Genomic DNA, 27,934 nt, shown 5'->3' with positions numbered 1-27,934 from the left:
GAGCTTTTCTAGCAATTTCTGTTTGTACTAATGAAAGGGTATTTCTCACAACCCGCCAGAGCTCACAGTAACAAACGGATGATGAGACACAAAGGATTTGTAGCTCGGGTGCTGGCTGCAGTTGTTGTGGGTATGTTCACAAACTAACACTTCAGCTCAGCAAACATACACACAACGGCAACACAAATACATGCTCATGAATCTCCCCTTTCTTATACCGAACAGTCCTTAGGAAATTAATCTTCATAACAAATAATTTGGTATGGGCACTTACTGTCTGATAGTACTTCATATGCCTCTGCAATTTCCTTAAATTTCTGTTCTGCATATTCCTTATTATCTGGATTCTTGTCCGGGTGCCATCGCAGTGCCAATTTTCGGTAACTATAACAATGTGAGGAGAGATGGAAAAAAGAAAATTTTAATTTCTGCAGGGTCACCATTCCTGTAACACACACGATTCAGCTAAGGCCATGTCATCTGGATGTATAGGTTTATCTTGCCTCTACATTCTACTATTTCAACACTCACATGGCCTCCCTATCATCGCTCACATGGCCTCCCTATCAACACTCACATGGCCTCCCTATCATCGCTCCCATGGCCTCCCTATCAACACTCACATGGCCTCCCTATCAACACTCACATGGCCTCCCTATCATCACTCACATGGCCTCCCTATCATCGCTCACATGGCCTCCCTATCATCGCTCACATGGCCTCCCTATCAACACTCACATGGCCTCCCTATCATCACTCACATGGCCTCCCTATCATCACTCACATGGCCTCCCTATCATCGCTCACATGGCCTCCCTATCATCGCTCACATGGCCTCCCTATCATCGCTCACATGGCCTCCCTATCATCACTCACATGGCCACCTATCATCACTCACATGGCCTCCCTATCATCGCTCACATGGCCTCCCTATCATCACTCACATGGCCTCCCTATCATCGCTCACATGGCCTCCCTATCATCGCTCACATGGCCTCCCTATCATCACTCACATGGCCTCCCTATCATCACTCACATGGCCTCCCTATCATCACTCACATGGCCACCTATCATCACTCACGTGGCCTCCCTATCATCACTCACATGGCCTCCCTATCATCGCTCACATGGCCTCCCTATCATCACTCACATGGCCTCCCTATCATCACTCACATGGCCTCCCTATCATCACTCACATGGCCTCCCTATCATCACTCACATGGCCACCTATCATCACTCACATGGCCACCTATCATCACTCACATGGCCTCCCTATCATCGCTCACATGGCCTCCCTATCATCGCTCACATGGCCTCCCTATCATCACTCACATGGCCTCCCTATCATCACTCACATGGCCACCTATCATCACTCACATGGCCTCCCTATCATCGCTCACATGGCCTCCCTATCATCACTCACATGGCCTCCCTATCATCACTCACATGGCCTCCCTATCATCACTCACATGGCCTCCCTATCATCACTCACATGGCCTCCCTATCATCGCTCACATGGCCTCCCTATCATCACTCACATGGCCTCCCTATCATCACTCACATGGCCTCCCTATCATCACTCACATGGCCTCCGTATCATCACTCACATGGCCTCCCTATCATCATTCACATGGCCTCCCTATCATCACTCACATGGCCTCCCTATCATCGCTCACATGGCCTCCCTATCATCACTCACATGGCCTCCCTATCATCACTCACATGGCCTCCCTATCATCACTCACATGGCCTCCCTATCATCACTCACATGGCCTCCCTATCATCACTCACGTGGCCTCCCTATCATCACTCACATGGCCTCCCTATCATCACTCACATGGCCTCCCTATCATCACTCACATGGCCTCCCTATCATCACTCACATGGCCTCCCTATCATCACTCACATGGCCTCCCTATCAACACTCACATGGCCTCTCTATCATCACTCACATGGCCACCCTATCAACACTCACATGGCCTCCCTATCATCACTCACATGGCCACCCTATCATCACTCACATGGCCTCCCTATCATCATTCCCACACTCCATAAAACTGACCTCATCCAGAACTCTGCTCCCTGCATCTGAACTAGCCAATCTAGTGGAATCATGAATCAGGCTCAAATGGACTGAATGGTAGGAAAACAAGAGTGAACCAAGTCTCATTCATTAACCCACAACCTGTTCATTGAGCTATACTGACTTCAGGTTCTAGGAAGGCACTGATTTAAACTCATCATTATTTTCTCATGGCTAAAGCCCCTTTTTATTCCTGTAATCCTCTCCAACCCAAAACACTCCACAATCTCTGCTCTACTACAATTGCACATATTCCTTAATTTAATCACTTTACAATTGCCATGTGCAGTCAACTGCTCAAGTCACAGGAATTAGCAATTTCCTTCCTAAGCCATGCTCTCTCTTTCTTTCAGTCCTGAAAATATCCTTCTTTCACTGGGGTTTTGGTCTACCCTAATGTTACCTACTTTCAACTTTTGACAACGTTTCTCTTTGGGATGTTTAACTTAAAACTAATTAGTTAATTAATTGGTTTAAGATAAAGTGCTGCAAGTATGCCAATAATTATTGTTTCATCTTGTCAGCAACATTTTGTCAAAGCTTTAACATGCATCAGGACAATCTGCAAGAAATGCTAATGGAAACAGTAAACAACATTTAAACTGCATGAGAGGAAAGTGCTAACTGGTACCTGCTTGCAAAATCAAACATCACTTGACAAATCAGTGGGTAATAGGTGAGGGTGGGTACTGCAGATGTTGGAGATCAGAGTCTACATTAGAGTGGTGCTGGAAAAGCACAGCAGGTCAGACTGCATCCGAGGAGCAGAAAAATCGACGTTTCAAGCAAAAGCCCTTCATCAGGAATTCCGTTTTGCCTGAAACGTCAATTTTCCTGCTCCTCGGATGCTGCCTGACCTGCTGTGCTTTTCCAGCACCACTCTAATCTCGACTCTAATCTCCAGCATCTGCAGTGCCCTCTTCTAGCTTGCAAATTAACCTGATGAGTGCAATATGAGTGCTTTGCAAAATATGACATTTTCAGCAATGCTCAAATGACTAATTATCGAATGGTATTAACTTTTACTCCATATGGAAATATTACAAGAGACAATGGGTTTTCTGTTCAGCTTTGCATCTTCTAGTAATACATCAATTGCAATAAACCTGCAAGTCATGTTAAAAGGACTATTATCTGCAGAAATGAAACAGATTTCTACACTTGCTGTCTTATCTGCCGCAAGCTGCTTGTTAAGCAGTAATGGTTTAAACATGTGATATAATCTCAATAATTTTAAATTAGTGCATTGGAAAGAACCTTGGGTCAAAGGGGAAATCCAACGAGTTTCAACTGCACCTGCCCAGATACTCCAGCTCGCTGACGTTCATACCCCAACCCTGTAGAAATACTGTTTCAGAAATCCTGCTGGTTACAGAAATCATGGCAATATGAACAAATCTCTTGATTTGAAGCTCTGGTGGAAATCAGCTTTGGTCGGTTTTGCAGTTGATACCAGGAGGCCTCATTCAAGGGGAATGGGGTGGCAGGTGGATAAGCAAATCTGACTGGATGTATTTCTGGTGGTTTCATCATGTGACCTCCACCAGTCTCACCCCCGATATTGCTGCAGCTGGACTATCCTCATAATGTAATGTCTTCTCATGTCCAATGACTATCACCTGATGAAGGAGCGTCGCTCCGAAAGCAAGTGTGCTTCCAATTAAACCTGTTGGACTATAACCTGGTGATTTTTAACCATGCTGAAAATGTGTTGCTGGAAAAGCGCAGCAGGTCAGGCAGCATCCAAGGAACAGGAGAATCGACGTTTTGGGCATAAGCCCTTCTTCAGGAATGGGCTTCAGTTTCTTGAAGAAGGGCTTATGCCCGAAACGTCGATTCTCCTGCTCCTTGGATGCTGCCTGACCTGCTGCGCTTTTCCAGCAACACATTTTCAGCTCTGATCCCAGCATCTGCAGCCCTCACTTTCTCTCGAAGATTTTTAACCATGTCCAATTGGAAAGTGAAAGGACTTGTTATTACCCAACTGGATGATTCTTGACTGTCAAAGTCAAATGGCCTCTTTCTTCCCCTCCCATCTCCAACATTTATAAGATCTTAAGCTACAGGAGCAAAACTAGGCCATTCGGCCCATCAAGTCTGCTCTACAATTCTATTATGACTGGTATGTTTCTCAGTCCCATTCTCCTACCTTCTCCCCAGAAGAAAAATGAATAATAGTTCAAATGATTTCTAAAAACAACTGCATTGATTCTCTAATGACTTTTCTCCTTTTTTTTCTGCTCTTGTCAGCATCCTGGAGATTGACCCTTATTTCCTTGAGATTTCAGACAGGCAAACTCTGATCAAATCACCTCATAACCTAAATTTCAAGGAAGACAACTCTATTTTCTGTAAACCCTCCTCATAATTTAATCTTGGAGCCCCCACAATTGTACATTTACAACAGTCCCTCCAACATTAATAGTTCCTTCTCTAGTTGCGATGCGCAGAAATTCCTCTCAGTACCTCCAAGTGCGGTCTGACCAGGGCTTTGTTCAGCTGTGGTTTAACCTCTAGCTCTTGTACCGTAGTTCTCCAGATACAAAGGCCAGCATTACTTTAGCATTTTCTGTTCATGCCATTTTAATGCTCCGTGAACATGGATACCCCAAGTATCTTTGAGTTTCCATAATTTCTAATTTTCTATCATTTTAGCAAGTGCTCTAGTCTCAGTTGTCAAACCAAAGCTAGATTGGACTTAAAAAGTTAACTCCACTTCTCTCTCCACAGACACTGCCATAATCAGGTTTCTTCAGCAATTTGTTTCTACCTCTGTCCGGTGCGATTGCCCTGACACTTGTCCACTGATGTAAACTAATTATCCAATGTGTAATTTCACTATTTATTTATTTTCAGTCTGCCATCTCACCATGAATCTGTTCTCAAGTGCTCACAATGCTCCTGACCACCACCTTCGGGTTAGGTGGATTGACCATGCTAAGTTGCCTCAGTGTCCAGAGATGTGCAGCCTAAATCGACGAACCACAGTAATGTGGGGTTATGGGGATAGGTTGTGGGTGTGGGCCTGGGTCGTACGCTCTTTGCAGGGACAGTGTCGACACAACGGGCCAAAAGGCCTCTTCCTGCATTGGAAGGATCCCATGATTCACCTTGATTGTTTGACTCGACATCACAGGTCAGCAGGGTGGTGAAGACAGCATTTGGCATACTTGCCTTCATTGGTCAGAGCACGGAGTACAGGGGTTAGGATGTCATGTTACAGCTGTACAAGATATCGATAAGAGCATATTTGGAGTACTGCATATAATTCTGGTCGCCCTGCTATAAGAAGGATGTTGTTAAACTAAAAAGAGATTTATGAGGATGTTATCAAAAGTGGAGGGTGCGAGTATAATTACAACATTTAAAAGGCATTTGGACAGGTATAAGGATAGGAAAGCTTTACAGAGATATTGGCATACAGGACCAGTTCAGTTCAGGTATTCTGGTCAGCATGGACAAGTTAGGCCAAAGGGCCTGTTTCCATGCTGTATGATACTATGACTTTTCCATGTTCCCTGCACAGTTATACTTACTGTTATATCAACTTGTTCATTGGGTCATGTGATCATTTTAAAATTCATTGCACTCTGGAAAGCATTTTGAACCAGAGGCCTATTTTCTACGTGAGAGATCAGTGCTAATTCCAGATGTCCCATGCAGATAGAGCAGGGATTCCCAGTAACTCACAGAAGTTTACTGGACCAGTATCTGGAATAGGCAGGTTGTTGTTCTTTGAGGAAAGGCTGCACAGACTAGGGTTGTATCTGCTGGAATGTTGAAGAGTAAGAGGTGACTATTCTGATGTATTGTGAGCGATCTAGTCAGAACAGCTAAGGAAAGGATGGTTGATCTTCTGGGAGAGTATAGAACTAGGAGTCGCTGTTTAAAAGTAAAGAGTTGACTACCAAAGACAGACCTAAGAAGAAATTTTCTCTGAGGGTCATGAGTCTTTGGAAGTTGATGGAAGCAAAGTCCTTGAATATAAGGTAAATATTCTTGATAAGCAAGAGGGGTGCGGGGAGAGTGAAAGGTTATCATGATCTTATTGAATGGTATAGTGGTTTTTAAGGGGTAAAGTGACCTATTCCTGCTCCTAATTCTACCCACTTTTGAAGGAACAGGGAGCTGCATAACTGATAACTTCACTGAAGGAAGGGTTTGGAGGTGGAGGTGTTGGTCTGGGGTGTACAAAGTTGTACTCTGCAACCACCTGATGAAGGAGCAGCGCTCCGAAAGCTAGTGCTTCCAAATAAACCTGTTGGACTATAACTTGGTGTTGTGTGGTTTTTAACTCTGAGGGAAGGGAACAGGGGAGTCAAGGATTTATAGCTTTCAGACAGGAAAGAGGAGTTAAAACCAAAATTAGATCAACTGTAATCTTACTAAATACAGAACAGAGCAAGCTCCAGGGGCTGAACAGTCCACTCCATTTCTAATAATTTTATGACACCTAGTCACCCCTTCTCCCATAAAGTTTCATTTCAGTGAGCAAGTGGTTCAAATTTGGAACAGGCTCCATAGACAGGCAGTGGAAGCAGGTTGTGTGGACTCATTTAAACACAGTGGATAGGTTTCTTTCAGAAAACAGAATTTAGGATCTGTCAGGTGGCGTGCATAATGTGGTTTTGAAGAAACACGTAACTTTGGTCTTATGATGGCATGGTGGCTCAGTGGTTAGCACTGCTGCCTCACAGCACCAGTGCCCAAGTTCAATTCTATCCTCCAATGATTGACAGTATGGAGTTTGCACATTCTCCCCGTGTCTGTGTGTATTTGCTCCGGTTTCCTCCCACAATCCAAAGATGTGCAGTTTAGGTGAACTGGCCATGCTAAATTGTGTCCAGGGATGTGTAGGCTAGGTGGGTCAGCCATGGGTAATGCAGGGCTGCAGGGATAATCTAGGGGGCTGGGTCTGGGTGAGATGCTCTTCACAGGGTGAGTGTGGACTCAATGGGTCAAATAGCCTGCTTCCACACTGTAAGGATTCTACGATTCCATGACGCTCAAAGCTCTCCATCAGTGGGAACGTTCTTATCTCATGCCTGAACTTGTTGTGGACTCACTGACAGAGACTGACCATTATGATTAGTGAACAACTACATCGTATCACGTACCAGGATGATTAGAAGGTGATGTAGGTCAGTAGATCCGTCATCGTCCAATAATTCCCATGTTCCAGGCCAGTTTACACAAGCATCCAGTTAACTTACAGATACATTCACTGTAAAAACGTCAGCATGCATCTAGTTAAAAATCACACAACACCAGGTTATAGCCCAACAGGTTTATTTGGAAACACTCCTTTTCCAAGCGCCAATCCTTTGCTCTGAAAGCTAGTGCTTCCAAATAAACTTGTTGGACTATAACCTGGTGTTGTGTGACTTTCAACTTTGTCCACCCCATCCAACACTGGCACCTCCAAGTCATAGCATGCATATAGGCACAGAGACATAAATACTTACGCTTTTTTGATATCTTCTTGAGAGGAATTGTGAGAGACTCCCAGGATATTGTAGTAGCCCACCATTTCCCCCAATACAGTTATGTTCTGGCTACAAGGCAGAAACAAGGTGCATGTCAATATTTAATAGTCATATCTTTTCACAACTCTGCTAAAAGGAGACAAGAAATTGAAGCTTTGAGTCTTACATTTATGAGAACTGAATGCAAGAAACAAACTTCATAAAAGGATGCCAATGTTTCAAGTCTGTTTGCAAAACCAAAAGCGTTGATGTTTTATCTCCTATAGCAACTTTTAAGTTCTTTCAACAGTAAAGTTATCATTTTTGTTTTCAAATTTTTCCAAAGCCTCTCCATTTTTGTAACCTCCTCCATCCCTACAACCGTCCCAGATCTCTACAATCCTCCAAGTCTGAGCCCTTACACATTCCCATTTTCATTATCCCACACTGGTGACTGTAGCCTTCAGCTGCCTGGACCCCAAACTCTGGAATTCCCTTCCTAAAAATCTCCAATTCTCTCTCATCCAGGAAAGAGATAGAATGCTTGGTGGCATGGTGTAAGGACAACAAACACTCCCTCAACATCAGCAAAATGAAGGATCTGGTCATAGACTTCAGGAAGCAACGTAGGGGGCACACCCCTACATACATGGATGGAGCTGAGGTGAAGATGGTCAAGAGCATCAAGCTCCTGGGAGTGATGATCATCAACAATCTGTCTTGGACCACCCACATTGACGCGATGGTCAAGAAAGCACAACAACACCTCTACTTTCTCATGAGGCTAAGGAAATTCGTCATGTCCTTAAAGACACTTACCAAATTCTATAGATGCACCACATCCAGATGCATCACAGCTTGGTCCGGCCACTGCTCTGCTCACGATTGCAAGAAACTACAAAGTTGTGAACACAGCCAGGCCATCACACAAACCAACCTTCCAACCAGTGACTCTATCTTCACTTCTCGCTGCCTCAGGACATAATCAAAGACCCCCTTCCCCACAACCCCAATTATGCTCCCTTCTGACGGCCAGAAGATATAAAAGTTTAAACATATGTACCAACAGATTCAAGAGCAGCTTCTTCTCTGATGTAATTAGACTTCTAAATGGACCTCTCAAATATTTAATGTTGATCTCTCTGTGCACCTTCTCTACAGCTTTAACATTGTCTTCCTTGTTCTGTTCTATTACCCTAATGCACTTTGTACAGTATGATCTGCCTGTACTGCAGGCAAACATAACTTTTCATTGTACTTAGGTATATGTGGCAATAATAAATCAAATCAAATCATCCTTTAAGGAACACATTAAAACCTACCAAGCCTTTTGTCACCTGTCCTATTATCTCACTTGACTGTCATTTGTTTTGATAATGGTGCCTGTGGAATGCCTTGTGAAAACATTAAGATGTTACTGAAATGCAAATTGTTAGTTCCATAGCACTGCACCATCTTTTAAAAGTACAGGTGCCTTCAATCCTTATGATTTTTGTCAGAGAGATTTTCTGAACACAACTGGAGGAATTTAAGACTTTGAAAGAAGGCTGTAGCCTCAAAAGAGTTCTTTCGAGAAGTCAGGTACCCTTTAAAAAGATTTAAAAGTTTCAGTAAGTGCTGCAGAAGGTAAACCATTTCAAACCAGGTTAGTAGCTGATACTGAAGTGTGTCAGAGGTTAGGGCCTGAGACCTTGGAAGGATAGGTGTCTTTTGCCTTCCTCACCAGGCTTCCCTGTGGGAAGGAAGGAGAGTGTGCCATATACAGGGACAGTGTGCATCATGCACAAGAAGCTGAAAAATGGGATGGTACTTTTGCATATTCGCAAGAGAGGCATGTGAACAGGAGCTCACTGTTAGTCTCTTCACCTGGTGGGAGCATGTAAACTTCCTGATGCGATGCAGTGGACCCTAGGGGATTTGCAGAATTAACAGGCTTTCCTAAAGTACAGAGAGTCATTAACTGCACCCACATTGACATAAATGCACCAAAACCACCAGACACTTCCATCAACAGTAAATCCTTCCATTCCCCAAATGCAGAGGCAGTATGTGACCACATCAAGGTGCTGCTGCATCCAGAAGGTGCTGCTGCATCCAGAAGGTGCTGCTGCATCCAGGAGATGCTACTCAGCACGAGCTTCAAAGTATGTCTCTGCAGTCTTTGAAATTATGCCCCGTCTATGTTCACAGCTGTGCAAGGAGATCCCCAAGCGAAATGCAACTTGGAACACTGATAAAACAATTGCAAAACTTACTTCTTTCTATTCAATTTTCTTGCTACTACACAGTTTTGCTACTGAGAATGGAATTAATTTCAATTCTGTCTCATTCCTTCGTTCTTTGGACAGTAGTAGGGAGTGGAAAATCCACAGGCATTCTGATTCATCCAATTGCAGAGCACAGGGCGACACGGTGGCTCAATGGTTAGCACTGCTGTCCGGGTTCAATCCCAGCCTCAGGCAACTGTCTGTGTGGAGTTTGCACATGTACCCTGTGTCTGCATGGGTTTACTCCGGGTGCTCCGGTTTCCTCCCACAATCCAAAGATGTACAGGTTAGGTGAATTGGCCACGCTAAATTGCCCATTGTGTCCAGGGATGTGGAGGTTAGGTGCATTAGTCGGGGGAAATGTAGAGTAACAGGGTAGGGGAATGGGTCTGGGTGGGTTACTGTTTGGAGGGTCAGTGCGGACTTGTTGGGCCAAATGGCCTGTTTCCGCACTGTGATGATTCAATTCTTCTCTATTTTACACTAAAATTCACCCAATCTTACCATCTCAGTTCTGACACCATGTTTCAAATATTGTATTTAATAGCTAATCTTTCCAAAGTGAAAGTAAGTTACAGCAGACACATGACTACAGCAGGACAGCATGTGCTGTTTTCTGATCAACCTACTCAGAGATGTTATTACACAGCTCTGGAGTGGGTGAGATTTGATCTTGGGCCTCCTATTTCATAGGTAGGGACACTACTACTGCGTCACAAGAGTCAACCACTGCATTCTTCCAAACACTCGCAAAGCCACAGCAGATTCCTTTCTGCTGAAATGTCACAACTTGCATTAGCCAGTCCCCTCTCAGAAGCTTCACATAATAAACCCTTTCGTATGGAGGCCACATATCTTCAGGGAAATGAGAAAGAAATAAAACCAACAAAATGTACTGAAAGTCCATGGCAGCAATGTAGCTGAAACTTAAATCATTGAGAAGTCCTTCACACCCTGTACTCTGCACATCTATGTTAGAGGTCTGACCTCATCAGTCCCCAATGACTGTTACAGGAAGTATATTATCAAACTGGAGAGGGTCCAGAAAAGATTTACCAGCATATTACCAGAAATGCAGTGTTTGAGATATAAAGATAGACTGGAAAGGCTGGAACCTTTTCCATTGGAGCGTAGGTTGAGGGGTGACCTTAATTAGGTTTATAAAATCATGTGGGGCACAAATAAAGTGTCTTCTCCTTGGAGTGGAGGATTTCAAAACTAAGAGGCATATTTTTAAGGTGAGAGGAGGAAGATTTAAAAAGGACCTGAGGGGCAACTTCTTTTACGTAGAGAATGGTTTGTGTGTGATGGATGTAGTTACAGTTTAAAAGACATTTGGATAAGTTCATGAATAGGGATGGTTTGGAGGGATATGGGCCCAAAGCAGGCAGGCGGGACTAGTTTAGTTTGGAAACATGGTCAACGTGGACTAGTAGGCCTGAAGGATTTGTATCCATGCCGAGATTGGGAACAGACAAATGCAGGTGTTCTGGCTTTTGCTCTTGTTATTCCTGGATGGCAGGACACTATTCTGCTGACCCGCTTCCTCTGTGTCAAGCTGTTCTGTCATGATAGTGTGAAACAAGGCTGGCTCACGTGGCCACACCCTGAAACAGCTCAGACCTCCATTCCAGTAGCACCCTTCACAACCCAACCCACTTCACAGCACATTAAGTTTTTCAAGTGCAGTCACTTTGTAACGTAAGCAAGTGTGGCAAATTTGAATGCAGCATGATCTCACAAACAGCAACTTGCTAATGACGAGATTGTCAGGTACACAGTAAAAATCATACCACCCAGATAAAAGACACTAGACAATCCATACCAGTACAAATGGTGGGAGAATAGGTGGGACATAGATTTCAGGTAAGGGGTAAGAGGTTGCGAGAGGATGGAAGAAAAATCTCTTCACCCAGAGGGTGGTGGGAATCTGGAACTCACTGCCTCTAAGGGTGGTACAGGCAGAAACCTGAATAACATTGTAGAAGGGTTCAGACATGCACTGCAATACCAAGGCATAAAAGGCTTTGGGCTAAGTCCTGGAAAATGGGATTAGAATAGTTAGGTGCTGAAGGGCCCGAAGGGCCTTTTTGAGTGTTGTAGTTTTGACTCTATGACTGTAATATCAAATAAAACGTATCTAATTTTTTCTAGATTCATCTTAATTGAATATTTTCTATCGCATCTTTTCTAATAACTTCTCAGTGTTGTATCATTCCAGTACATTTTTTTCCACACCTTCTCCAGTACCTGTATATCATTCCTATCGTGGACACTAGCACTCCAGGTCTGGTCTATGCAAGTGTTAGTATAGAGGAAACAAAGAGAATGCAAGAGAAACTCAGCAGGTCTGGCAGCACCTGTGGAGAAAGAAACACCGTTAACATTTCGAGTCTTCTTCAGAGCTGAAGGAGAATTCTGGAGAAGAGTCAGACCAGACTTGAAACGTTAATGGTTTCTCTCTCCACAGATGTTGCCTGGCCTGCTGCATTCTCAGTGTTTGCTTCAAATTTCCAACATCTGTAATATTGTGTCTTTACTCATAGAGATCTATGACACTTGAAAAGGCCCTACGGCCCATTGAGTCTGCGCTAGTCAAAAACAACACCATAAGTGTTATAGCCCTTTTTTCCAGCCCACTGAATTTTATTCCTTGGTATTGCAAGCGGATATATAAATATTTCTTTAATACGGAGTGTTGCAGCCTCCAGCACCTTTACAGGCAGTCAATATAGTCAATATAGAGGGGAAAAAGACAAAAGAATTGCGGTGCTTGAAATCCAAAACAAAAACAGAAAGTGCTGGAAAAGCTCAGTAGGTCTGGCAGCATCTGTGGAGAGAAAGCAGAGTTAATATTTCGGATCCGGTGACCCTTCCTCAGAACCTTCCTGAGGCACGGAGAGGGAGGTGGCTAAACTTATTCATTATCTTTAATGGACAGATTAAAGATAAAGAAGCGACCTTACAGAAGTTTATAAAATAATGACGGGTACAGGCAGAGTTAATGGTAGTTGTCTTCACAAGGTATTTCAAGACTAGGGAGTACAGTTTTAAGGTGAGAGGAGAAAGATTTACAAAAGACATGAAGGGCAATTTTCCTTTTACACCCAGGGTCGTTGGCGTGTGGAATGACTTCCTGAGGAAGTGGTGGATGTGGGTGCAATTGCAATGTTTAAAAGACATTTGGATAAGTTCATGAATAGGAAAGGGTTTGGAGGGCAATGAGCCAGAAGCAGGGAGGTGGGACTAGTTTAGTTTGGGATTATGTTCGACATGTACTGGTTGGACCAAAGGGTCTGTTTCCATAGTGTATGACTTGTATTTGTACAGTGCCTTGGATGACCAATGAAATGACTCAAAGCACTTTATGGTGAATAAAATATTTTTGAAACATTGTCACAGGAAACACATCAACCAATTTGCACATAACAAGCTCCCACAAAGAGCAAAGAGACAATGATCAAATAACACAATCTAATGACATTGTTTGAGGAAAAACTTCAGTCAGGAAACAAGGGAGACCTTTCTCTGTGCTTCTTCACAGTAGTGCCTTGCCATCTTTTATGCCCACCCAAGAGGGCAGATTTTAAATCTACTTTCCAACAGTGCATCACACCCTCAGTATGACATTGGGAATGTAGTCTTTACTTTAAAAGTCCCAGGACCGGACCTGAATCTATGGCTATTGCCAACAGTGCCACAGCTAATACTGTATATTAATATCCAGAATTAAATTAAATCACATGTATACATGAAACAAATGTCATCTTATATAAATGTACGATGTGTAAATAAATGGATCATATATTTATATAAAACAGAAACATACTGCTCCAACACCTCTGATTTCAGACATGCAAAATCTTTGGCCTCTATTTTCAGTCCATGAGCACAGACTGTGATGAGGAGCTATTTCTGTCCTCACCAGTGTCACTTATAAACTTGTTTCACAGGCCAAGCACCAAAAAAGCTGTCAGTGTTAAATACAGTACCCTCTTTCTGGCAGATAAAAACACCTCGACTGACTGCAGCAGAGTCCTTGACTCAAACAAGACCAGAATTTAAATGCTCATCACCCTTCACAGAACCAACAGCTTGTCTCTGTGAAGTGCCTCTAACACACAGTGAACCCCAAGGGGCTTAACAAGTACAGCAACAGACAAAAGACAGCTCATGGGCACCTACTACTCTCAACATCAAGCTACGCATTTGAAGAATGACCACTTTTAATGTTAATTCATTCACAGAATGAGGGCAGCCCAGAGGGTAGTTAAGAGTTAATCACGTTGCTGTGGGTCTGGAGTCACATGTAGGCCAGACCAAGTAAGGATGGCAGTTTCCTTCCCCAAAGGACATTGGTGACCTAGTTGGGCTTTTACAATAACCTGCGCCAGAGTCACTATCGCCATCACAGAGACCAGCTTTCACTTGCAAACTTAACTGATTAAATTTTCTGTGTTGGGATTAAACCAATGTACGAAAGCATCATCCAAGGTCTCTGGATAATTACCAGTATTTCACTGCCTCCAACCACAGGTTTTAAAGGAGCATCTTGGAGAAACTGTGAGGCCAAGAGGCTTGGTGCAGGAATTCCAGAATGGAAGGCTCATGCAGCTGAAGCTATTGCTGCTAAGGCAAAAATCATGAGTACGCAGAAAAGGGCGGAACTAGCAGAAGGAAGAAAGGGATCCTGGAGGATCATCAGGCACAGTGTACACAGAGTGCTACTCTTTCACTGAAAAACCAAGGGCTCATCTGCCCCCTCAAAACGGGCAGTAAAAATCCCACAGCATTTTAAAGAAAGGCAGGGGTGCCTTAAACATCACTAACAGATTCTTGTCACCTCGTCCTCACTTGTGGGAGTTTGCTGTGCACTGCACTTCCCAGGGCTGGAGGATGGACTAAAGTTTTAATGCTGAGGTGCTGTTGGGCCAGGGGCCTGTGTGGGTCACAGCAAACACAACAACAAGACTTGGCGATTGTCAGAACACGGGCAGCGGTCTGAGTAACAGAGGTCTGTGAAAGCTTAGGTGTGTGGTGGGAGAAACCTCCCTCTTTGGTCACTGTTCCAACATTAAAAATAGGTCATTAGGTCCTTCTCAAGGTTGTGCTCTGGATGTTAAATTCTTATCAGTCTATCAAAGCCCCTGGTAAACACTATGAGATGTTTAACACAATAAAACGGCTTAACAACTGTTCATTCTTGGCTCTAGTCCTGAACGTGCCAATGCTCCCACTCAGCAATTAAATCTGAAGATTTTGAGCAAAGGCACTCCACAAATACCAACCTCATCTCCAGTTATAGAGACATTTTAAAACAAACCACAGGCAGCAATTCAAGCAGCCTCCACATAAGGGCTGCTTTCTCTTCTGTTCTGCATGATTCATATCATCATTAGTAAAGAGCTATTTTTTGTTATAAAGCAACCAACCAGTCAGCCAATTCCTCTGAAAGATAATTAACAAGTCAACACATCACTTGCAAACACAAAATAACTGTCCCCATTTAACCTGACATTTCCAACATCACCAATGACACCCAAGATGATTCCAGTGCCCTATTTTCCTGTGTCAAAGTCACTGAATGCATTTTAAAAAGATACTGGCAAGATTTCTACAAGCTAAAGATGTCAAGGGGTACGGGAGAGAGTAGAAGTACAGCATTGAGATAGAGGATCAACCATGACTCTAATGAATGACAGAGTGGGCTCGATGGGCCAAATGGCCTACACCTTTTAAAACAGGTTCACATTTCCTTCAGGTCAAATCACAACAAAGAAAAAAACAGCCATTAACACTGACAGGTGCTACCATTGTTCAGTGGGTCGTGTTTTTGCCTCCAAGTCAGAACTTTGTGGGTTCAATTCCCACTCCACCAGATAATGGAACAGAGTTATAGAATACTCACAGCACGGAAAGAGGCAGTTCAGCCCACAGTATCCATGCCAGCTCCAGGAAGGACAATTTACCTTGAACCTGCCTCCACTACACTCTCAGGCCGTGCAATCCAGATCCTAAACACTCAGAGCCATAGTCATACAGCATGGAAACAGACCCTTTGATCCAACTAGTTCATTCCTACCATATTCCCAAACTAAACTGGTCCCACTAGCCTGCGCTTGGTCCATATCCCTCCAAACCCTTCTAATTCATCAATTTATCCAAATGACTTTTAAATGTTGTAACTGTACCTGCATCCACCACTTCCTCTGGCAGTTCATTCTATACAAGAACCACTCTGTATGTAAAAAACGTCCTTTTTAAAAACTTTCTCCTCTCACCTTAAAAATAATGCCCCCTAATTTTGAAATGCCTCAGCCTAGGGAAAAGACCTTTGCTTTTCTCCTTATCTATGCCCGTCGTGATTTTATAAACCTCTATAAGATCACCCCTCAACCTCCAGTGAAAAACGCCCCAGCCTATACAGCCTCTTCTTACAACTCAAACCCTCAATTCCTGGCTCTCATTGTGGAAAACAAGTTTTTCCTCACATCATCATTTCACCTTTTGCCAATGACTTTGAGTTTGTGTCCTTTGGTTTTTGATGCTTTCACCAATGAGAACAGGTCTGTCCTATCCAGTCTAATCAGACCCCCTTAAGGTTTTGACTATCTGTCCCAAATCTCTGATCTTCTCTCCTCCACAGAGATCAGGCCCAGCTTCTCTGAACTTTCTACATCAGTGAAGTTCCCTGGAATCTTTCCTGTACTCTACTCTAATGCCTATGTGTCCTTCTTGAAGGAAAAGGGTAAACGGTACCAAGTGTCTCAGTGCCAGTATCGGGGACCTCTGCATACCGTCTGTGCACAATGAGATGTCAAAACTAAGAGCCCTCGCAGGGATAACATTGAAAAGTTTCATGACATTAGTTCTCACCAATGCCCCAAAGAGCACCACTGAAACAGATTCTCGTCACTTAGTTGTCATTGGTGGGAGCTTGCTGTGCATGAAATTGGCTGCCATGGTTTCCTACAGGATAACAGTGACTACACTTCAAACGCAGTACATGGCCCCTTTGGCTGTAAATCACTTTGGAATAGCTCAGGTTCTGAAAGGCGCGATACAAATCCAAGCCTGTGAAGTTCATTGGTGAACCAAGTGCTGAGATGCCACAATTTGGTTTGAAAAGAATGAAATTATGCGTCTATATAAAGCCAATGAAGCAATTCTGCAGGGTAATTATTGCTGTGATTTCCGAAACACAGCAGCCAACTCTGCTCTGCAAGCTCCCACGAACAGCAAAGTGATAAAGACCCAGAATTTTGGCGAATTTTGTTTGTAACATTGGTCAAGGGATAGTGGGAAGAACTCTTCTGCTCTTCATTAAAATAGGAACCATGAGATCTTTCACATCTACCCAAGCAAGTAGATATGGCAACATTTTAATGTCACATAATGTCCTAATACTTATTGACTACAGTTCTGCCTTCAACAGCATAATTCCAAACAAACTCATCTCTGAACTCCAGCACCTAGGCCTTCGCTCCACGCTCTGTGACTGGAACAGAGACTTCCTGACCCACTGATCACACTCAGCAAGAATAAGTGACAACACCTCCTTCACCATAATCCCCAACATCAGTGCCCCCCAAGGCTGCATGCTCAGCCCCTTACCCTACTCCTCCTTATACACACCGACCAGGAGAAAGTGAGGACGGCACACTCTGGAGAGTCAGAGTCGAAAGGTGTGGCACCGGAAAAGCACAGCAGGTCAGGCAGTATCCAAGGAGCGGGAGAGTCGATGTTTCACACATAAGCCCTACATCAGGACATGCCTGAAATATCGATTCTCCTGCTCTTCACCTGCTGTGCTTACCCGGTGCCACACTTTCCGACTCCTTATACACTCATGACCGTGTGGCCAAAGGTTTGTTGTTGGTCTGTTCACCGAGCTGGTAGGTTTGTTGGCAGACATTTCGTCCCCTTGCTAGGAGACATCATCAGTGCTATGTTACCTCCTGTGAAACGCTGCCGTGCTCTTCTGCTATGAACTGATGTGGTTCTGTTTGTGCTGTTCCTGGTCTTTCCATTGCAGCAGTTTGTATACTGGGTCCAGGTTAATGTGTTTGCTGATGGAGTTGAACGATGAGTAATCATTCTCATCTGCCAACAAACCTACCAGCTCAGCAAACAGACCAACAACGAATCCAACCAGCTCCCAAGCTACAGATCTTCACAAAAACATGGAAGTTTTTATAGGTGTACTGTAGAAAGCATCCTATCTGGATGCATTAGTGTGGTATGGCAACTACTATTCCTCAGACCGCAAGAAATCACAGAAAGTCGTGAACACAGCCTAGTCCATTATGCAAACACCATCCTTCCATCTACAATTCCTGCTGCCTCAGGAAAGCAACTAACATAATCGAAGACTCCTCCCATCCTGGTTATACTCACTTCCACCCTCTTCTGTCACGCAGATGTATGACTGACCTGCGCTGTGCTTCTTACCTCATGTTTTACAGCTGTATCATTTCACTGATTTAAAGCCACTACTATGTTTCTATTCCATGGATAGTTAAGAGCTATACAACATAGAATAAGGTCATTTGGTTCATCGTGTGTGTGTCTCTCCATTTTGGAGGCTTCTTTTGAATCTGTCAAAAGCAGTATCAGCATTGACAATGCCAGTGTACAGTGTTTAAAACAACTCTGTAAAACAAAATCACTTGTGATCCCACTCTCAGCCCCAAGACACTGAATCTGTCCCCTCCCCGACAAATACAGGGGGCTGAGCAGAGACTGGGGATTGTTCCTAAGGGTGTGTCAGTGAGATTCTGGGTACATATATCTTGACTGCAGTGTGTACACACATGCATGTATGTATTGATTGTGTTCCTAAGTACGTCGATGGATGAAAGATGGTGCCTGTCAGTGTGCCCATCTCACTGTAAAGTTTGAGTGTCGATAGTCCAATAGGTGGGAACTGTCTATAAACCCCAAGCTGTCCCTGCCCCAGTAATAATTCACAAAAGGCACAGACTCCTGGACACTCACACACTCTCCCAGTCACACACACATTCCCAATCACTCAGTGCATTCCACTCTATGTTCGCACTCTGACAAACTCTCACACATTGAAGCAAATACCTTCACACACTCACTCGTATTCTGTCATCCTCATTAAATCACACTGTCACACACACTCTCATTCACGTACATACATGCTGTCTCACACACACACACCCGTTCATGTACATACATGCTGTCACATGCACTTACACATCCACCCACACACCCACCCACCCCTCGCACTGATAGACAGACACACAACCTCATCATTCTTACCTGTTCTAACACAGGGTCATCATATTTATGAACAACGGGTTTACTTTTACAGTGAAAGGCAGAAAGTTGAGAGGGAATTTGATGAATTTACTTTTCACCCAGAGGCTAGTGGGGATCTGGAATTTACTGTCTGGGAGGTTAGTTGAGACAGGAAACCTCACAAACTTTAAAAAGTGCATGGATGAACACATAAAATGTCTTAACATTCAAAACTATGGACTTAGTGTAGGAAAGTGGGAAGGTATAGGTTGTAGAGCAGTTTTGGCAGTGCATCAGTGGATCAAAGGGCCTCTGCTGTACTGTATGACTCTCTGATTCTGTATCCATCATGCTTTCAGCAGTGCATTCCAGCTCCTAAACACTTGTGCAAAATAGCCTTTCCTCTCTTGGCAGAGACTGCCACTGAACCACGAGTGAAATGTGACTATTGTGTGAATGCAATAAATACTAGCCACTCCTTGTATCTGAACGTATTTAAATATCACACGCACACGACACTTGAGTCAAACATGAAGCGAGGCAAAGCAAACTAAATTTGGCACCATGGCACTATCAAGTGGACGGAGAGCCCTGGATTCAGGAAGCAGAAAGGAAGGGAGATGAAAATAGATAGTCCACAGGAATGCAACATTTTGAACCACGAGTAGGCCATTCAGCCCTATTCCCCCAATTCTATAAGATCGTGGCTAATCTGGTTGAGGTCTCATCTTCATTTTTCGGGCAGTCCCCATTACCCTCGACTCCCTCATCTACTGAAAATCTATTCAAATCTGCCTTGAACGATTTCAAGGAATTTACATCCACCCAATAAGTTCCAAAAGCCAGATTATCCCTCTACATCCCATTCCCACCTCCATTGCTGCAAAGACTTAAACAGCCTCAAAAACTGACAAATATTTCCTTTGGCATTACAATCAAACACAACATAAGCCCTTCCTGAAGAAGGGCTTATGCCCGAAACATCGATTCTCCTGTTCCCTGGATGCTGCCTGACCTGCTGCGCTTTTCCCGCAACACATTTTCAGCTCTGATCTCCAGCATCTGCAGACCTCACTTTCTCCTCAATCAAACACAACAGACCTACATGCCCAAGTTCAGGCTCAAAATGAACCGACCACCTCCTCTGGTAAACCACTAAGTCTCAGAAGGTCATCCCTCATAAGCGACCTGTCAACAAAACTTCATAAATTAGTATATCACAGCTATGAAAATAAAATACCCTGAGCTGCTTCACAGGAGTATTATAAAGCAGAACTAGATACAGAGCTTTAACATATATAGGGACAGATTCCTGAAGATTTGGTCAGACCAGTGGACTGAGTTTCCTGAATATGTCACCTCCAAGACACACAATGAGCAGAAAGCAGGCTGACATTGTTCTCTGGCAATAAGAGGATTTTCCTGCTCCTCGGATGCTGCCTGAACTGCTGTGCTCTTCCAGCACCACTGATCCAGAATCTGGTTTCCAGCATCTGCAGTCATTGTTTTTACCCAATAAGAGGATCAGCCTGTCTGTCAAAGGATGGATGTGAAATAGACTGTACAATAGAATAGGAGTTTATATTTTATTTCCTATCAGTAGCCCTCTCACCCTCTCTCCCTGACTGCCTTTGCAGTGTCCTACCCTTTTTCCCATCACTCCTCAGACAGAAGGGAGGCTGGCTCATAATGCATGCATACCGCCATTTACCCAACCTTCAATGGACACACCACCTGCCTTCCAGCTCCCACAGACAGGCCACATCCACTGCCTCGCACTTGGAGTAAGCCTCTCCCACTGCCCCAGCACCCGGGCCCGGCTCCATCCCCACGGCCCAGCACCCAGGCCCGGCTCCATCCCCACGGCCCAGCACCCAGGCCCGGCTCCATCCCCACGGCCCAGCACCCAGGCCCGGCTCCATCCCCACGGCCCAGCACCCAGGCCCGGCTCCATCCCCACTACCCCAGCACCCGGGCCAGGCTCTACCCCCCCTACCCCAGCACCCGGGCCAGGCTCCATCCCCACTGCCCCAGCACCCAGGCTAGGCTCCATCCCCACTACCCAAGCACCTGGGCCAGGCTCTACCCCCACTACCCCAGCACCTGGGCCAGGCTCTACCCCCACTACCCCAGCACCCGGGCCAGGCTCTACCCCCACTACCCCAGCACCCGGGCCAGGCTCTACCCCCACTACCCCAGCACCCAGGCCAGGCTCCATCCCCACTGCCCCAGCACCCAGGCCAGGCTCCATCCCCACGGCCCAGCACCCAGGCCAGGCTCTACCCCCACTACCCAAGCACCCGGGCCAGGCTCTACCCCCACTACCCCAGCACCTGGGCCAGGCTTCACCCCCACTACCCCAGCACCCAGGCCAGGCTTCACCCCCACTACCCCAGCACCCAGGCCAGGCTTCACCCCCACTACCCCAGCACCCAGGCCAGGCTTCACCCCCACTACCCCAGCACCCAGGCCAGGCTTCACCCCCACTACCCCAGCACCTGGGCCAGGCTCTACCCCCACTACCCCAGCACCTGGGCCAGGCTCTACCCCCACTACCCCAGCACCTGGGCCAGGCTCTACCCCCACTACCCCAGCACCCAGGCCAGGCTTCACCCCCACTACCCCAGCACCCGGGCCAGGCTCTACCCCCACTACCCCAGCACCCAGGCCAGGCTTCACCCCCACTACCCCAGTTCCCGGGCCAGGCTCTACCCCCACTACCCCAGCACCCGGGCCAGGCTCTACCCCCACTACCCCAGCACCCAGGCCAGGCTTCACCCCCACTACCCCAGCACCCGGGCCAGGCTCTACCCCCACTACCCCAGCACCCAGGCCAGGCTTCACCCCCACTACCCCAGTTCCCGGGCCAGGCTTCACCCCCACTACCCCAGCACCTGGGCCAGGCTCTACCCCCACTACCCCAGTTCCCAGGCCAGGCTCCTACCCCCACTACCCCAGCACCCGGGCCAGGCTTCACCCCCACTACCCCAGCACCTGGGCCAGGCTCTACCCCCACTACCCCAGCACCTGGGCCAGGCTTCACCCCCACTACCCCAGCACCCGGGCCAGGCTCTACCCCCACTACCCCAGCACCTGGGCCAGGCTTCACCCCCACTACCCTAGCACCCAGGCCCGGCTCTATCCCCACTACCCCAACACCCGACCAGGCTCTACCCCCACCACCCCCTCACCGCCGGACCAGGTTCTCCCCCACCCCACCATTCCCACACTGCCCCAGCACCCGGGCCAGGCTCTCTCCCACCACCACTCCCAAATTGACCCAGCACCCAGGCCAGGCCTCACCACCCCCGCCTCCCCACTTTTGATCCTCCTCCAGTGCAACCACATCCTGCCTGCCATGATAATTATTAGGGAACGTGGATTTTTTTTGAATGGCCACACAGGCTCAAGGGTCTGAGTGAGTTACTCCTGCACATAATTCCTGAACGTGTATGACTGAACGGCTGACACCTCTTTTTGGAAGATGCTCCTGATTATTCCCTTTCAGTATTTAAAGGGGTTGGAGGGTTTGAACTACAGGGAGAGGCTGAATAGGCTGTTTTCCCTGGAGCGTCGGAGGCTGAGGGGTGACCTTATAGAGGTTTATAAAATCATGAGGAGCATGGGTAAGGTAAATAGACAAGGTCTTTTCCCTGGGGTGGGGAGTCCATAACTAGAGGACTTAGGTTTAGAGTGAGAGGGGTAAGATATAAAAGGCATAATACCTAAGGGGCAACTTTCTCACACAGAGGGTGGTACGTGTATGGAATGAGCTGCCAGAGGAAGTGGTGGAGGTTGGTACAATTGCATAATTTAAAAGGCATCTGGATGGGTATATGAATAGGAAGGGTTTAGTGGAATATGGGCCCAGCGCTGGCAAATGGGACTAGATTGGGTTGGGATATCTGGTCAGCATGGATGCCTTGGACCGAAGGGTCTCTTCCTATGCTGTACATCTCGATGATCCCTAGTTCAAGAGTTTATGAAAACGTCAATGCATGAAAAACCAACAATACTGTGGATTATTGTTTGTAGGCAAGAACCAAAAGATGTGCAGGTCAGGTGAATTGGCCACACTAAATTGCCCATAGTGTTAGGTGTATTAGTCAGAGGGAAGTGGGTCCAGGTGGGTTAATCTTTGGAGGGTCGGTGTGGGCTTGTTGGGCCGAAGGGCCTGTTTCCACACTGTAGGGAATCTAATCTAATCTAAGCATAATACATATTTTTAAAAGCAGTGAGTTATGATCTGAAATGCACCCACAGAAGTGGATGGAATTTGCCTGAAGGGGTAACAGTGGTTGGATTTAGGGTTACAGGGTTTTTTTTTCTAAATTCATTCTTGGGATGAGGGCATCCCTGGCTAGGCCAGCATTTATTGTCCATCCTTAACTGCCTATCAGGTATTTAAGAATCAACCACATTGGCTGTGGGTCTGGAGTCACGTGTAGACCAGACCAGGTAAGGATGGCAGTTTCCTTCCCTAAAGGACATTATTGAACCAGATGGGGTTTCTTAACAATTGACAATGGATTCATGGTCATCATTCAGACTCTTCAATCCAGATTTTTTTTAAATTGAATTCAAAATCCACCATTTGGATTCAAACCTGGGCTCCCAGAACAATACCTGGTTCACTGAATTAACAGCCCAATGCTAATGCCTCTAGTCCATTGCCTCTGGACCAGTAATCCAGAGAGAAGTTCAAATCCCATCATGACTGGGCAATTTAAATTCATACCCACAACAGCACAGCACAGGAATAGGCCCTTCGGCCCACCATGTCTGTGCCCACAATGATGCCATTTTAAAATAATCCCATTTTCCTGCACATGGTCTTTCTATTCACTGCCTGTTCACACATCTGTATGCATGTCTCTTAAACATTGCTATCATTTTTAATTCATGTGAATTTGGAACAAAAAAGTATCAGTTATAATGACCATTAATCTCTTGGATTGTAGTAAGAATGTTCACTAATGTTCTTCATGGGAAGGAGGTCTGCCACCCTTACCTGGGTAAAAACAATGACTGCAGATGCTGGAAACCAGATTCTGGATTATTGGTGCTGGAAGAGCACAGCAGTGCAGGCAGCATCCGAGGAGCAGTAAAATCGACGTTTCGGGCAAAAGCCCTTCATCAGGAATAAAGGCAGAGAGCCTGAAGGGTGGAGAGATAAGTTAGAGGAGGGTGGGGATGGGGAGAAAGTAGCATACCTGGGAGTTGCAGTGGGAGAGGGACTCCCTGAGATTCTTGTAGAGAGAGAAGGAAAACTTCTTCAAGGCAGGCATCCTTGCAAGAGGGGTCAGGCCTAGATGTGACTCCAGACCTACAGCAATGTGACTGATTCTTAGCTTTCCTCTGTAATAACTGAGCAAGTCACTCAGTTCAAGGGACTAAAAGGGATGGATAATAAATCCTGGCCTTATCAGGGCAGTTTAGTGGCTCAGTGGTTAGCAGTGCCACCTTACAGTGCCAAGGACCTGGGTTCAATTCCACCCTCAGGTGACTGTATGTTAGCACATACTGTGTCTGCATGGGTTTCCTCCTATGGTCTAGATGTGCAGGTTAGGTGGACTGGCCACACTAAATTGCCCATGCTATCCAGGGATGTGTAGGCTAGGTGGATTAGCCACGGGAAATGTAGGGTTACAGGGATTGATAGGATGCTGTGCAGAGGGGCAGTTTGGACTTGATGGGGTTGAATGGTCTGCTCCCACACTGTAGGGATTCTATGAACTAACGTTCACATCGAATGAAAAGTATGTTTTATTAATTCAGAGTCTTTAAAAAGACTTGCATTTACTTAACGAGCTGACATCCCAAAGCACTTTACCATTAATGAAGCGTTGTTTCAAGGGTAGTCATGGTTGAAGGAAAGACGGTGGCGAATTTGAGCACAGCAGGATCCCACAAACAAATACTTTTGAAGAAGAGGTACACACATTGACCTAGCTGAGAGAACAGGAGAAATTGAGGACTACAGATGCTTAAAAATGTGTTGCTGGAAAAGCACAGCAGGTCAGGCAGCATCCAAGGAGAAGGAGAATCGACGTTTCGGGCATAAGCCCTTCTTCAGGAAGAAGAAGAGGACTGCAGATGCTGCAGAGTCAGAGTCAAGAAGTGTGGCGCTGGAAAAGCGCAGCAGGTCAGGCAGCAAAGGAACAGGAGAATCGACATTTCAGGAAGGGCTTATGCCCGAAACGTTGATTCTCCTGTTCCTTTGCTGCCTGACCTGCTGCGCTTTTCCAGCAACACATTTTTAAGCTCTGATCTCCAGCATCTGCGGTCCTCACTTTCTCCTAGTTGATTTCAAGCATAAGCTCTTCATCACACTCCTGATCGAACATCGATTCTCCTGCTCCTCAGATGCTGCCTGACCAGCTGTGCTGTTCCAGCACTACACTTTTTGACTGCCAGCTGGGACTATCCCAATGCTCTGGGAAGTATGTCATGGGAACCTTCTCGAGCAAGATTTGGCAAACCCTGTGGGGGGGAGGTCACAATGACCTCAAACGGACTCTTTCTCTCCATTCTTCCAGCACTTTCTCTGTTTTCATTTCCAAACTGCACAAGGTTTGGGGGAAGGGGAGGGGCAGAGAATGACTGGCAGCCGCTGCGGGCAATGGGGATGAACGGGGTGGCAGGCCAGGCGCCCAATGAGTGGCCGCAGGAGGCGGGGCAACAAACACAACACAACATGAAGCCCCCTCCTGCCTCTGCACCAAAGTAGACACAAAGTAACACAATGTGGACACAAAGTAACAATCGCACCATAATGTAACAAGTGAGACAAAGGGAAAATGAATCCTGGGTTACAAAGTATCCAGCAGAACAATGAGGTGGTTACAATGTATCACAGCAACCGCTAACAATTCGGAGAGAGGGGAGTTTTTGATGGGCTCAGGAATCCAACTGCTGAAAGACTTTACCTCAAAAAGCTGTTTAAATCGGGGTGCTAACAAAAGAACAAGTCTTCGGAGACAGTTAATTATAACACGGGTTCATCTCCACTGCCCGCTGGAGCAGGGCTGGGGAGACGGTGGTTAATTAAAAGATTTTTTTAGTAAGTATTTTATTGCAATGCTCCTACCTGGCTGTTTCAGTAAGCTGTCAGTCTCTCTCCCTCTGTGTGTGAGTATGTGTGTGTGTGTGTATCTCTGTGCTGTTTCTGCCGGCCTGCCCTTCACTCTGAGCTCACCGCGACGTCGACAATAAAGCTGCAGAAACGTCCAGAAACAAAAAAAAACCCTCCAGCCCCAGGACGCACGCGCGCTCACTGCCCCCACCCCCCAAGCGGTTGTCAGTCATAAGGCTACGGTCACCAAGAGGCTGCAGGAACATTCTGTCAGGCTGTGTCCAGATGCTTGCAGGGTCCCTGCTGGGCAGAAGGGGAAAAGGGGGAAACAGTCCAAAAAGCTAGATAAAAAAAACTCCTGAAATAAAGCTTGATTGATAAAGGTACAATGGGTATGCATTAAATTTGACATGCATTAAAGTGATGGTGCCCCCACCTCTGACCTAGGAGGCCTTCAAGTCCTGTGTGCTCCAGATGGTGCTGTGGCAGAGTCCCTCCCTCTGAGGTAAGAGACCTGGGTTTCAAGTCCCGCCCGCTCCAGAGACATCTCTGAACCAGCTGATTTAAAAATATCTATAGAAATATCTTAAGAGCAAGATAATTCAGCTTTTCACTGTTCTAGGTCCCTCAATATTACACATGCATATTTCATGTTAAAATATTCTTAGCTGAATACAACTGGAGGGTGAGGTGGGAAGAGAATCTCAGAATTTTTACAATGCAGGACACCATTCAGACTATTGAGCCTGTTCAGTTCTATCACCCAGTGCCAATCTCCTGCCTTTTCTCTGTCTCTTAACAGTTCTAAGGAAGGGTCACTGGACTCAAAACATTAACTCTGACTTTTCTTCACAAATGCTGCCAGACCTGCTGAGCCAGCAACTTATGTTTTTGCTTCTGATTTACAGCATCTGCAGTGCTAACAGTTTTTATGGTGTATTAGTGCTGCCCTGATTTGCATCACTTACACACATTGAGGTGTTTTTTTCAAGATACTAGTCAAGAAGTCACAAAAGCCATCAAACTATGCAGTAAGAATAGGTCTACAAACTGTATATACCCCCACAGCAAGTATTGAGAAGATTTGTAGCTTAGGTTGAGGTTCTGGATGTGGGTTTGCTCGCCGAGCTGGAAAGTTCATTTCCAGACATTTTGTCATACTACTAGGTAACAATTTCAGTGGGCCTCCGGGTGAAGCACTGCTGATAATTCCTGCTTTCTATTTATATGTTTGGGTTTCTTTGAGTGGGTGATGTCATTTCCGGTGGTGACATCATTTCCTCTTTTTCTCAGGGGGTGGTAGATGGGGTCTCACTCTTTGTGTTTGTTGATAGAGTTCCGGTTGGAATGCCATGCTGCTGTGTTGTCCCAGTCAAAGTGGTGTCCTTCCTCATCCATATGTGAGGATACTAGTGAGAGAGGGTCATGTCATTTTGTGGCTAGTTGGGGTTCATGTATCCTGGTGGCTAATTTTCTGCCTGTTTGTCCAATGTAGTGTTTGTTACAGTCCTTGCACGGTATTTTGTAAATAACATTAGTTTTGTTGTTGTCTGTACAGGGTCTTGTTAGCTGCTGTTTTAGTGTGTTGGTGCAAAATACCATGCAAGGACTGTAACAAACACTACATTGGACAAACAGGCAGAAAACTAGCCACCAGAATACATGAACACCAACTAGCCACAAAACGACATGACCCTCTCTTACTAGTATCCTCACATACGGATGAGGAAAGACACCACTTCGACTGGGACAACACATCCACCCTAGGACAAGCCAA

General features: G+C 45.7%; 1 protein-coding gene across 4 annotated transcripts in view; it reads right to left on the bottom strand.

The window, feature by feature from the left end:
- The window catches only part of dnajb2 (DnaJ heat shock protein family (Hsp40) member B2), a 99,363-nt gene extending 73,050 nt beyond the window's left edge, over positions 1-26,313 (bottom strand). For 3 of the 4 annotated variants that reach the window (XM_043694299.2, XM_043694300.2, XM_087989354.1), the window contains exons 1-3: positions 26,173-26,313; positions 7,549-7,638; positions 275-384 (exon numbers count right to left, since the gene is read on the bottom strand). In XM_043694299.2, the coding sequence (XP_043550234.2) occupies positions 275-384; positions 7,549-7,613 (175 nt within the window). In that variant the 5' untranslated portion in view covers positions 7,614-7,638; positions 26,173-26,313. Of the gene's footprint in view, positions 1-274; positions 385-7,548; positions 7,639-24,295; positions 25,090-26,172 lie in introns of those variants that run through there. The other variant, XM_043694298.2, reaches the window with a different exon arrangement.
- Between the last annotated feature and the right edge of the window lie 1,621 nt (positions 26,314-27,934).

Source organism: Chiloscyllium plagiosum, unplaced genomic scaffold, assembly GCF_037043375.1.
Source record: "Chiloscyllium plagiosum isolate Xiang-an unplaced genomic scaffold, Cpla_swu_hap1 HiC_scaffold_7, whole genome shotgun sequence".
NCBI lineage: Eukaryota > Metazoa > Chordata > Chondrichthyes > Orectolobiformes > Hemiscylliidae > Chiloscyllium > Chiloscyllium plagiosum.
The sequence above is the reverse complement of the archived record's forward strand: the minus strand, read 5'-3'. Positions and strand labels throughout refer to the sequence as shown.